The sequence below is a fragment of the Anguilla anguilla genome, chromosome 17 (assembly GCF_013347855.1).
Source record: "Anguilla anguilla isolate fAngAng1 chromosome 17, fAngAng1.pri, whole genome shotgun sequence".
NCBI lineage: Eukaryota > Metazoa > Chordata > Actinopteri > Anguilliformes > Anguillidae > Anguilla > Anguilla anguilla.
In genome coordinates, this window is record NC_049217.1 from 28,725,926 (window position 1) to 28,738,418 (window position 12,493).

General features: G+C 41.0%; 1 protein-coding gene and 1 long non-coding RNA gene across 2 annotated transcripts; both read left to right on the forward strand.

Moving 5' to 3' along the window:
- Positions 1-1,404: 1,404 nt before the first annotated feature.
- Positions 1,405-4,367, forward strand: LOC118217406. Its single transcript, XR_004763175.1, has 2 exons — positions 1,405-1,512; positions 3,659-4,367. It is a non-coding gene; the product is annotated as an uncharacterized LOC118217406 (long non-coding RNA).
- Positions 4,368-10,157: 5,790 nt separating this feature from the next.
- On the forward strand, positions 10,158-11,967 carry LOC118217172 (coilin-like). The gene is made up of 2 exons (XM_035398995.1): positions 10,158-10,497; positions 11,250-11,967. The coding sequence occupies exons 1-2, from the start codon at positions 10,247-10,249 to the stop codon at positions 11,965-11,967; spliced, it is 969 nt and encodes a 322-aa protein (XP_035254886.1). The 5' UTR covers positions 10,158-10,246.
- The last annotated feature ends 526 nt before the right edge of the window (positions 11,968-12,493 follow it).

Below are 12,493 nucleotides of genomic sequence, written 5' to 3' on the forward strand. Positions count from 1 at the left end.
GCATGTAGGTTTCCTGCTTTATTAAGGTTTATAAGAAATATATGATAAACCGGATGCTGGATTCACTGATTAGACAATGCGGTGGTGTGTCCTCGACATTTGTCATTTGCCGCTAAATTAAAATGACTTTGTCCTTATTAAAGAGTCAAACCACAAAAGAGTTTGGAAACTTGCCCACAGGGACTGTATGTGTGTGGGCACAATTTAAGCACTACTCACTTCTCCTTGTGAGAAAGCGCTGTTGTAGGTTTTTGTTTTGAACGGTGCTTTTTTATGAAGTATTGTCATAGAACATCTGCATTGGTCCTGTTGGTTAATCCCTGGTGTAAATTCCAGCTTGATTCCAGCCTGGTTTTAAGCTGGTCCAGCTTGTTTGAAGCTGGTTTGGAAATGGTCAAGCTGGCAACAAGATGATTGAGATGGCAACCATGTTGGCAATATCCAGCTGTGGTGGGCCAGCTTCATACATACAACAGACCATCACCAAATTCCAGACAGCATTCAGGTGGAGCATAAGCTGGTTCCAGTTAGAATCCATCTTTAGCTACTAGCTGGAATTTCAACCAGGAAATGACCTTCTGCATCAATCTCACTGAATAATTCTGTCTGTTCTTCTGATTTTTTTGCTTTTTGTTGGCTCTACAGATAAAAACATTGTGTTTTCATCAGCTTTCTGGTCTGTTAAACGAGCCCATACACTGATTTCAAATGGAAATGTCTTCACACGCTGCACGCAATACAGTCTCACAATCAGTCTCCTAACATCACCGCCTTTTTTGTTTACATCTGTGTACTGTGGCTTTTACATTTAACTGACACAATGTTTACAAAAATAGAAAATTGAACATGTAGCAAAATATGACGGAATGGAGGAAAATATGTACGTAGCTGTTGTACTTCTGCAATATGTGTGGCTCAAGATGTTTTATATTCAATATTTGTAAAGGTTCTACATATTTTTGTATATTTACTTACATGTTCAAACATATTTACATATTTATGTTAAGTAGGCACTTTAAATTCAAGGGGGTGATTTTTCAAAAGAACCAAGGTGGTTGCACCTAACATGGAGGCTGTTACGGCTAGCCACAGGCAAACCACAACATAAAATGGAGTCGAACAAGAGATTCAGCAATAATGATTTAATCCAGAATTAATAGATAAGTTTCACAATGCACTTGAAGATAAATACTAGTATCCACGTATCACCACGTAGCAGTACAACAATGAATGAATTAGTACAATGGTGATAAAAACTAGGTAGCAATCAAATGGGGTGATCCTCCAGGCCCGTCTGTGTAGAGGACTCCAGAAGGATCACAGGGCTGTAGTATATATACTAGAGTCTATCAGGTGCAGTCTATTTGGAACAGGTGTAGCTCATCCCACTGCCAATCACCAATTAAGCAGTCTAAGAACAGAGAGAGCGACAGAGAGAGAGAGAGGGAGAAAGACACGCATCCCACATGCACCAAGAAGTAGGGGCCCACATAACACCTCCCCCCTTAAAAGGTTTCCTACAAAGAGGAAGCCAAATAAGCAAAATACATGCAACCATTTACTCATATACTCAGCAGTAATAACAAACAATAATTACCAAGTGGAAACAGGTAATACCAGCACCAAAAGTACTATATAAATAATGGTGATCATGATTAAGTATTCATAAAAGACAGATACCTTACAGGTTAAGTATTTCACACTTAAGGCTCGGTCACCATTGGCAACTACTTGCTCACGCCCGCACCCGCTTCGGCTAGCTGGACCAGCTGAGCCGCGCGTTAGCCTCTCCACCCGCGGCGCTCGCTCGCGCGTGCCTGGCCTGCCAAAGATCCAGTTCCACATTCAAACGGATTGTTGACGCCTCGCTTGTTAACAGGAGTGTCCGTGTTTTGTTTTTTTGTCTGTTTCTGCCCGGCCCCCTTTTTTGTTTTCTTTGTGGCTTGCCGTTGCTCGTCTGTCGCTGTGCCAAGGGGAAATGCGCGTTGCTATTTGCATGGCTAGCAGCCGCCGGGGACGTGGTCGCCGGGCGTATTGACGAGTCTAATGCGACGTCTCCATCGATGCCTTTTTGTACGGAGAGGAACATTTGCACAAGTCAACGTCTCAATATGACAGCCCTTTTTCCCCCACTTTTTCAAGTGTTCAGCTGTTAAGATTGTTGGAAAGGCTGGTGGGTGAAAGCGTTTCATTGTGTTCATGCCCAGTGTGAAATAAACAGGTTTAAAAATGACGCATTTTCGGCAGGTTTCCCCGTTCTTGCGTTACATAGGTGCTCTGCTGCGGTCTGTAAACGTAGCGGAACAACCGTGGAGTGATGTGCGTTTAGAAAAGGAGTGTCCGTGCTGTTGCTTTTCCCAGCGCTGGCTCCTGCCTCACTTCTCCTCATGAGGTGAAGCGACAAACGGCGTACGACCGATCTGTCGCCTGGTGTGATCGTTTTACCCGTTCTTGTAGTCGGTCGTCAGTTCAATCGTTAATTTGCCAAGTGGTGATATTGTGACGTCTGAATGTCACGAAGATAGGCTACTCAAAAAAGGGAACCCTCGCGCATATGGTGGTCTCCCTACACAACTTCCTGACCTTTTGCTGTAGCACAAGGTCAAAATTCTGATTAGTCATTTCAGGTCTGCTAATAGCAGTTTGTTGATTTAGTTTCATTTCCCCACACCGGCATGGTAAATAGCATTCATTTGTAGAATCTCGCAATGCCAGTGGGATTCTGAGACATACACAGACTTCATTCTAACATCTACATAAAGTAATAGAGCAGTTCCTAGTCTTCGTGGTTTAAAAAGTAAAGTACGCTAATCATTCAGTTAAAAAAAAAAACATCCCGGACGAGCCCCCAATTATGTTACGACTAGCCACAGGCAAACCACAACATAAAATGGAGTCGAACAAGAGATTCAGCAATAATGATTTAATCCAGAATTAATAGATAAGTTTCACAATGCACTTGAAGATAAATACTAGTATCCACGTATCACCACGTAGCAGTACAACAATGAATGAATTAGTACAATGGTAATAAAAACTAGGTAGCAATCAAATGGGGTGATCTTCCAGGCCTGTCTGTGTAGAGAACTCCTAAAGGATCACAGGGCTGTAGTATATATACTAGAGTCTATCAGGTGCAGTCTGTTTGGAACAGGTGTAGCTCATCCCACTGCCAATCACCAATTAAGCAATCTAAGAACAGAGAGAGCGACAGAGAGAGAGAGAGGGAGAAAGACACGCACCCCACATGCACCAAGAAGTAGGGGCGCACATAACAGAGGCACTAACCATCAGAAGCCATACAAAGCTCACATTCAGTAAGGTGAGGGTTCTCTGTCAGAAGGTTATATGTCAGAGGGGTTCTGTGTCAGAAGGGTTCTGTGTCTGAGGGTGCTGTGTCAGAGCGTTCTATGTCTGAGGGTTCTATGCATGTTTCTTGTGACATTCATGAACTTCTGATGATCTATATTGCCTCTTGTTCTACGGTGTGGACTAACATCATTAACTGTTTCTGCCCGGCCCCCTTTTTTGTTTTCTTTGTGGCTTGCCGTTGCTCGTCTGTCACTGTGCCAAGGGGAAATGCGCGTTGCTATTTGCATGGCTAGCAGCCGCCAGGGACATGGCTAGCAGCCGCCAGGGACACCTCCCCCCTTAAAAGGTTTCCTACAAAGAGGAAGCCAAATAAGCAAAATACATGCAACCATTTACTCATATACTCAGCAGTAATAACAAACAATAATTACCAAGTGGAAACAGGTAATACCAGCACCAAAAGTACTATATAAATAATGGTGATCATGATTAAGTATTCCTAAAAGACAGATACCTTACAGGTTAAGTATTTCACACTTAAGGCTCGGTCACCATTGGCAACTACTTGCTCACGCCCGCACCCGCTTCGGCTAGCTGGACCAGCTGAGCCGCGCGTTAGCCTCTCCACCCGCGGCGCTCGCTCGTGCGTGCCTGGCCTGCCAAAGATCCAGTTCCACATTCAAACGGATTGTTGACGCCTTGCTTGTTAACAGGAGTGTCCGTTTTTTTGTCTGTTTCTGCCCGGCCCCCTTTTTGTTTTCTTTGTGGCTTGCCGTTACTCGTCTGTCACTGTGCCAAGGGGAAATGCGCGTTGCTATTTGCATGGCTAGCAGCCGCCAGGGACATGGTCGGCGGGCGTATTGACGAGCCGAATGCGACGTCTCCATCGATGCCTTTTTGTACGGAGAGGAACATTTGCACAAGTCAACGTCTCAATATGACAGCTCTTCCCCCCCCCCAAGTGTTCAGCTGTTAAAATTGTTGGAAAGGCTGGCGGGTGAAAGCATTTCATTGTGTGTTCATGCCCAGTATGAAATAAACGGGTTTAAAAACGACGAATTTTCGGCACGTTTCCCCGTTCTTGCGTTACATAGCCTCGCTGCTCTGCTGCGGTCTGTAAACGTAGCGGAACAACTGCGGAGTGATGTGCGTTTAGAAAAGGAGTGACACGCACCCCACATGCACCAAGAAGTAGGGGCGCACATAACAGAGGCACTAACCATCAGAAGCCATACAATGCTCACATTCAGTAAGGTGAGGGTTCTCTGTCAGAGGGGTTCTATGTCAGAGGGGTTCTGTGTCTGAGGGTGCTTGTTCTGAACTTCATGTCATGAACTTCTGATGATCTATATTGCCTCTTGTTCTATGGTGTGAACTAACATCATTAACGGCTTTGGTTGTAGGGTTGCCAGAGTGAGATGGAATGGGTCCATGGGGGTGGTTTCAGATGTGCGGGCACAATAATCAACTGCTTAGTTCTTAAACTACCACATTCCTCTGAAAAGTCATAAAAGTTTAATGTTTTGAGACAGTGACAAAATCCTTTGGCATCAATGTTTTTTCCATTTGCAATCTTTCAGGAAACAACAAAAAAAAAGTTTTCTATATTTCTTGGAGTTTCCTTTTTTGGTCTGCTTAATTCTTCTTTGCACAGAGCTCTTGTGCATAGTCCAATTTTTTTGTTCCATTTAAATTTAAAGTCCATATTTAATTGCCGTTTCTCTTTGATCTCATGAGAAATTCTGACTACGGTTGCGCGTCAATAGCATTGTCTGTCACTGTGAGTTCAGTTTACATTGTAGTGTAAACTTAATTTAAATGCAGCATTTTAAAGGTGATGAAGATACACATTTCACACACTTACCTGCCTCCACATGCACTTGAAAATTCTTAGATAAAAAGTGGGCAGGATGTTGTGTATGTGAGTTTGGTTTGCCGTTTTTTTTAATGTGTACATAAATTCACCCCAGTGTCTCTGTAAAGGGCATGAAAAGTTACCTGAACAAGTGTAGACCAAATGTGAAGGATACAAAGGAATGTGTTACATATTGCACTTTAAGTGTTTTTTTAATACTGCAAATAAAACTTCTGAACTTCATCACAATTTTGTGCTGTATTGTTTTAATGATCACCTTGCTAATATTTATTTTATTGGGGTGGGGGTGTTGTATCACTTTTTATTTTTATTCCGCTGTTAAAATGGTTTACCAATAGAACATATAGGTTTATAACTTATAGACCATATAAGTGAATTGTCATTGTCATTTTACTAACTGCGTTAATGTTAATGCAGAAAATGACACGACACCTTCGTCAGTGACAAGTCTGTGTAGGCCAGCAGTTTTACCCTTTTCACTTCAGAAAAATAGTGTGATTTATCCTTCCAGTCCGACAGGTGGCAGTGGTAGTGTCACATCAAATTTGATCCGGGCTGCAAAAATGATCCAGGTGATGTAATGACATTCTAAAACAGCTGTTATAGCCATTGTGGCATACTTAAAGTTTCGTTACAGTGTCCGTTCCTATGCCAACACTGCCAGCCGGGCTATATTCTGTGGCGATAAAGATTCAAAGACAACTCAGCATTTCCTCTGGTTTAATGGGTTATTTTCCAGCCTGAAATGCGATTGTATTAGTAAATGGCTACACATGTCATCTAATTTGCAAGTAGTTGGCTATCTCCCTGAATATGAATTAAATGTTTTTAACAGAAAATAATAATAATAATAATAATAATAATAATAATAATGATAAATGTTATTTTATCCAAGGAAATAGTTATACAAATAGACAAAATAAATGTTGTGGCCGCGATCGCTGTCGTAGACATCAGAAGGAAATGTCACTAACAAAAAATAAAATAAAACAAGTTCGCTCTCTTTGCAGTGGTTTGGGCCGGCTGGAAACGAGCTGTAGGAGCGGAATAAGCCCCCGAAGTGAAGCACATCACTGCCTACTGATCGTAGATAAGATTGCTGTGAGGCTGCTTTCCATAGAGGATTTCAGCTACTTTTTACTGAAAAATGCTGTAGCGGTGGTGAAAATAAGCATTGCGAAATGTCCCTGTGGGTCAGGGTGGTGGTGTGAAGGAAATATACAGAAACGCAGTATCTGATGATGTCAGAAATGTATAAAAGGCCATCTCACTGAATGTTATGTTGAGGCTCACTCCACATACTGTGTGAAGTAGACTCTCCCGCTTGATCCTGCGTGAATAAAGGATTTTGATTTCAACACAGCAGCATCTTTTGTTTAGAAGTTTTCTCTCTCACACTCCTTCAGTAGATACTGTGCTTGGGCACTGAATTTTCCACAACAGGAATATCAGAATTTTGAAGGAAAAATAAAACTTCCCTGATGGTATTTTGAAACTCTGTTGATGACCTTACGTTTAATATTAGTTTATTATTAGTTTAGTTTTATTAGTTTTATTATATTTTCACAATTTAAAAAATACACAAAAATGACAAAGATAACAAATAATACACAGTGCAGGGAGAGGCAGAAAACCCAGTGGGCTTATTTGAAGCCTCGGCCTAAATAATGTTAAAATTTCACAATGTTATAAAGAACATACACTTCACATACAGAAAAATAATGTAACTACATAAAAGTGCTGGCAAACTAATAGCAACAAAATATAAATAATAACAATAATAATAACCAAAAAAATAAAAGCAGAAAATGTGAGTGTGTGCTGTGTATGAGTATGTGTGTGTGTGTGTGTGTGTGTGTGTGCGTGCGTGTGTATTTGTGCGTGTGTGTGTGTGTGTGCGTGTGTGTGTGGGCGCGCGCATGCGTATATGAGCGTGTGCGCCTGCTTGTGAGGGGGATATTGATTTATACACATGTATTGACTACTGAGCAATAGTAATGACACATGTCACTATGAGTGAAACAAAACATGGATACATGGACAACAATACATGGGGAAAAGCAGTGACAAAACAGCAGTTAACTGGTCTTTTACGCAAAAGCGGAAAAACCATTCCATAATTTGGTACCCCTAAATCTTATCGAAAATTGACCTCTGCAAGTGAGAAATTTAGGAGGATGAAGATCTGAAGATTGACGAGTTAAGTAAGAATGAACCTGTGAATTTGCTTTAAAGTAAGTCTGGAACTGCTCAGGAATATTCCCTTCACTTGAATGTTTCTTATATATAAAAACTCATATTTTATAAATATTGATATCATAAATAGTAAGAATCTGGAGTTTCTGAAATAGAGGAGCAGATGAGATGTGTGACTCTAATCGGGTTGCAATCCTAACAAAACGTTTCCAGAAGACCAACATTTTGTGGGGAGTAGTAGGAAAAGTACTCGCTCAAACTATATTACAACATGAAAGATAGGGATAAATTAGACTGTAATAAAGAGTAAGGAGACAGTTTGCGGTGACAAGATGACTAACCCTCCTTATTATACCAATAGATATATTTTTCTGCTAACCCAGTCAGTATGTTCTCTCCAACTCAAACTCTCATTAATAATAATTCCCAAGAATCTTGTAGTTGACACTTGAGGCAACTCAACAGACTCAATTGTAATTTTAGATAAATCCTTAGAGTATGATTTTTTGCCACTGAAAATGATAAAGATTTTTTTAAATATTCAAAGATAGTTTATTTAATATGAACCATGTAGCGTAGGCAGTTAAACCAGCATCAGCATCCTTTATCAGTGAATTGAAATTTGAATGAGAGAGAACTAGAGTTGTGTCATCTGCAAACATTATTGGAGAAAGGATATTTGAGACATTAGACAAATCATTAATATTGATGAGGAATAATAATGGTCCAAGAATGGACCCCTGCGGAACCCCACAAAGTAGACTGGCCTTATTGGAATAGCAACTTTTAACACAAACAAACTGTCTTCTGTTGGAGACATAATTTTTTAACCATTTGTACGTAGTATTGTGAAAACCAAATTTATGCAACTTATCCAATAAAATATGATGGTTAACTGTATCAAAAGCTTTTGAATGGTCTATGAAAATTCTACAGGTAAATTCATTATTATCAAGTGCAGAGGTAACTTTGTCAATCAGGTGAAGCAGTGCCACATAAGTGGTGATTTTTTTGGAAACCATACTGATGCTTGTAAAGATTTGAATTAGAATCTAGATGAAAAAGAATCCTTTTGTATATAATTTTTTCTAATATTTTTGAAAAACATGGCAAAATAGATATGGGTCTATAGTTATTAAAACAACATGGATCATCTGCTTTAAACAGAGGAATATCTTTGGCAACTTTTAAATCCTCTGGCACAACGCCTGTTGTCAAAGACAAAGAACAGATGTGCGCAAGTGGCTGCAATATTGACTGTTTCACCTGTTTGACAAGGAATGCAGAAATATTGTCATGACCAGCTGAAAATGTTTTTAGTTCATCGATTATGTCACTTATTTTTTGGATATCAGGGGGCTTAAAAGCAGAGATAATAGGAATAATTCTTGGAATAAAATCCAGTGAATTACCATGACAAGCTGAAATTTTGTTAGCTAATTCATAACAAATATTAACAAAAAATTCATTACATTTTTGAGCTATATCAAATGGATTGTTGAGAGAATTTTCTCCAATCAAAAAGACTGAAGGTAGCTCTGGGGTAGTCTTTTCTCTTTGCAACAACTGATTTATTACTTTCCACGTAGTTTTAATATCTTTTGAACACCTCTTAAATTTTTCACTGAAATCTTTATTTTTTGCAGATCTGATGGAATGAATATATTTATTTCTATAGGATTTATAAACACCATGGGTGAGAGGAGTAGGATTTGAGACATATTTTCTGTACAGTTTATTCTTTTTCCTCAACAGCTTCAGTAAATCAACTCTAAACCAAGACTTATTGAACTCTTGACTGTATTTTTTGGAAGGGCTGCCAATTGGAAAACATTCATTGAAACTAAAGCTAATAACTTTCATAAAATTTTTATATGCAAAATCAGCATTATTTTCCTCATATAGATCATCCCACGAAATACTGGCAAGTATGTCTTTAAATTTAGAAATATCTGACTTGCTCATAATTCTTTTGTGCATTATTTTCTTGATATGTTTAGCTCTATTAACCTTGATTAAAGAGTACTGGAATATAGGAAAGTCTGAATACAACACCCCAGATTTCATTCCTTCACTCAAAGAGTTAGTTAAGATGTTATCAATCAAAGTTGCTGAATTTTTTATTAACTTGTGTAGATTTATGAATAAGAGGGAAAACTAACTAGAATAAAGAATATTAAGAAAATCCCCAGTAAGGGTATCAAATTTATTTTTTAAAGAGGTTTATTTTGATATCTCCTAAAATGTAACAGAGTTTATTCTCATTGTTTATCAGGTCAAGAGAACTGGACAAACTTTCATTAAAATCTTTGATGACAGAATCAGGTGGGCAATAAATAACACCAACAATAACATTCTTTCCACCAGCGACACCAGAGAGCTCTACAAAATAATTGATTCCACCTCAGCCCTATCTGACTTCAGAGAGCGATCATCCCTAATTTTTAATTCATAGTCACCATGAATAAACAGAGATACTCCACCTCCAGATTTATTCTCATTTACGTAGAAAAGCAGATTGTAGTAAAATATGCATATATTAATAAATATTTTCCCATGAATTCTGGACCAAAACAACAATTGTTTCGGAAACTGCTGCACATAATGAAATTTATGATCACAAAAAATGGACCGATGAGGTTTTCTTTGGTTGTTAAATCATCTTGGATATCTACCTTGAAATCAATGCGCAGCAAGCTGTTTTGCCCTCAACAGTTCTGAATATGCGCAGTAGAGGCCGTTTCCCGATACTTTCGGTTTCACCGACTGGCCACTCCTACCTTCTTTTATATCTCGATAACTCCTACCCTCTCCAGTAAAGTTCCTATGTACGATCTATGAGCGCACACGAGGAAGATAATAATGTCCGCGTCCAGTTTGAATGCGGTACGAGTGCGTTTGTGTTTCGAGTATCCCCCGCCTGCGGTGTCGGACTGCTGCATGTGTTGGTTGTTTGTTGACCTAAAAAAGTGTTGCGTGGTGGGGGATCTTGCGAGCATCATGAGGGAAAAGTTCGATTTCAGTCCCGGTACGATTTTAAACTTGTTCATTGACGACTGTTACTTGCCTCCCATGGAGACCGTTTACGTATTGCGCGACAATGATAGCATCAGGTAAGTAAGGTTGCATGCAAATATTCGCGTTTCAATAGTATTGCTGACTTGGGTCTTAGCTTTGTTACACACAAAATACGCTTGTTTAATAGAGTGTTGCAGTGATTTGCTATCAAAATCTAAGACAGCCTAAGACAGCTCCACGTTTTGTACTACGAGATAAATTATATCGTCACCGTGGATTTAGAAGCGGTTATGTGATTTTATGGGGGCGACATAGCTCAGGAGGTAAGACCGATTGTCTGGCAGTCGGAGGGTTGCTGGTTGAAACCCCGCCCTGGGCGTGTCGAAGTGTCCTTGAGTAAGACACGTAACCCCTAACTGCTCTGGCGAATGAGAGGCATCAATTGTAAAGTGCTTTGGATAAAAGCGCTATATAAATGCAGTCCATTTACCATTACCATTTAAAAAGTAAGTTGCTAACAAGTTGCTATGTTGAAACCTATGTATATTTTTTACAATCCCTGGTTGAAACTACGACGGTTGTCATGCTCAGGCGGACTAGTATGGAAACTTGAGTGGCGGTTGCCAGAAAGCGACCATTGTTGTAGTTTCAATATAGCAACATGTTAGCAACTGTACATGAGAAAGGGACGAAAGTAAGGTTATGTGCAAACTAATAGGCCATTATTTATTGTGATATTATTCTACTTGATAAGAAAGAAGATCCAATTCCTTGGCTTAGGCTTGGCTTCATGTAATTGCACTAACATCTTTAAGCGACAAGCTTATCACCTGTTGTTGATTGACAGGGTGAAGGTAGAAAATCAGCCACCAGTGAATGACATTGAAGCCAGCAGTAAACCTGAGGGCCAGTTCCAGAAAGCAAATAAAAGACTCAGAGAAGCAGACGAGGATAACGAGGGGTTAAGGGTGAAGAAGAAAGCTCCGACAGAGAGCCAAAAGGTGGATCCCCAACCAGTCGTGGAGGCGAAGGAGAAGGAGAAAAAGAAAAAAAACAAGTCGAAGGAGAAGACTCTGCCGGTCAAACCACCAGCAGCAGCAGCAGCAGCAGCGCCCGTGAAGCAGACGACCCCCGTGAAAAGTCCGGCAGTTTCTAAATCCGCCACCATGCCTGTTGCCACGCCCCCCCTGCCCGTCCCCACGCCCCCCCTGCCCGTCTCCATGCTCTCCCTGCTCGTCCCCCCGCCCGTCCCCACGCCCCCCCTGCTCGTCCCCCCGCCCGTCCCCACGCCCCCCCTGCCCGTCTCCATGCTCTCCCTGCTCGTCCCCCCGCCCGTCCCCCAGCCCCGCCTGCCCGTCGCCATGCTCGCCATGCCTGCCCTAACCGACGCTGCCAACGAAGAACTGTCCTCATCATCGGAATCCAGTGACTGCAGCGAGGAGCTGCCTCCAGAAAAGGGCGCTGAAGTTAACTTTCCCGTTCCTTCTCCCTCCTGGGACTCCTCTCCCAGGACCACTGTGACCAAACCTGTCCCTAAGAAGACCGCCCCGCTGCGCTGGCAGTAAAGGCGCTTCGGGCAAAACTGCGGAGAGCCGGCTGAAGCGCAAAGTGTAGCCATTAGCAGCAAGGCACAGCGGCAGCCTTCCATTGGGTGCTGTATAATTGTGTGCTTAATGTTTAAACAAAGGAAGCTATGTGTGTGCAACTAGAATCACCTTAAACTTGTTTTTTAGCTTGTTCTGCTGATGTGCCAATACGTGAAAACAGCTGTTGCTTTGCAGATGGTGAAGTAGATATTGATTGATTTAGAAGCGAAATAAGCATTGTGAAACGTAGCTACATGACCCCGTGGGTCAGTGTTACGTCCCCTGCCTCTGCTGGTCTGGGTAGTGCAGGTGGAGGTAATTACCTAACTGCTTAATTGCTTGATTGCCTCCACCTGCCTGTGGCCCAATATAAGCCCAGTATTATGAGGCAGGGGAGATTTTCTTTTGTGTTTGAGGTTTTTGTAGTCTTTCTTTGAGATCTTCTTTTGGATTTCTCTTGTGTGTGGTTTGTGGTTTGATTTGTGGTTTTGGGTTTGTAGTTTTT

Bases quoted from the DNA above. Each gene is read 5' to 3' on its own strand.
- LOC118217172 (XM_035398995.1), top strand. From the start codon at position 10,247: ATGTCCGCGTCCAGTTTGAATGCGGTACGAGTGCGTTTGTGTTTCGAG. The intron at 10,498-11,249 runs GTAAGTAAGGTT...GTTGATTGACAG, and splicing joins CGCGACAATGATAGCATCAG to GGTGAAGGTAGAAAATCAGC.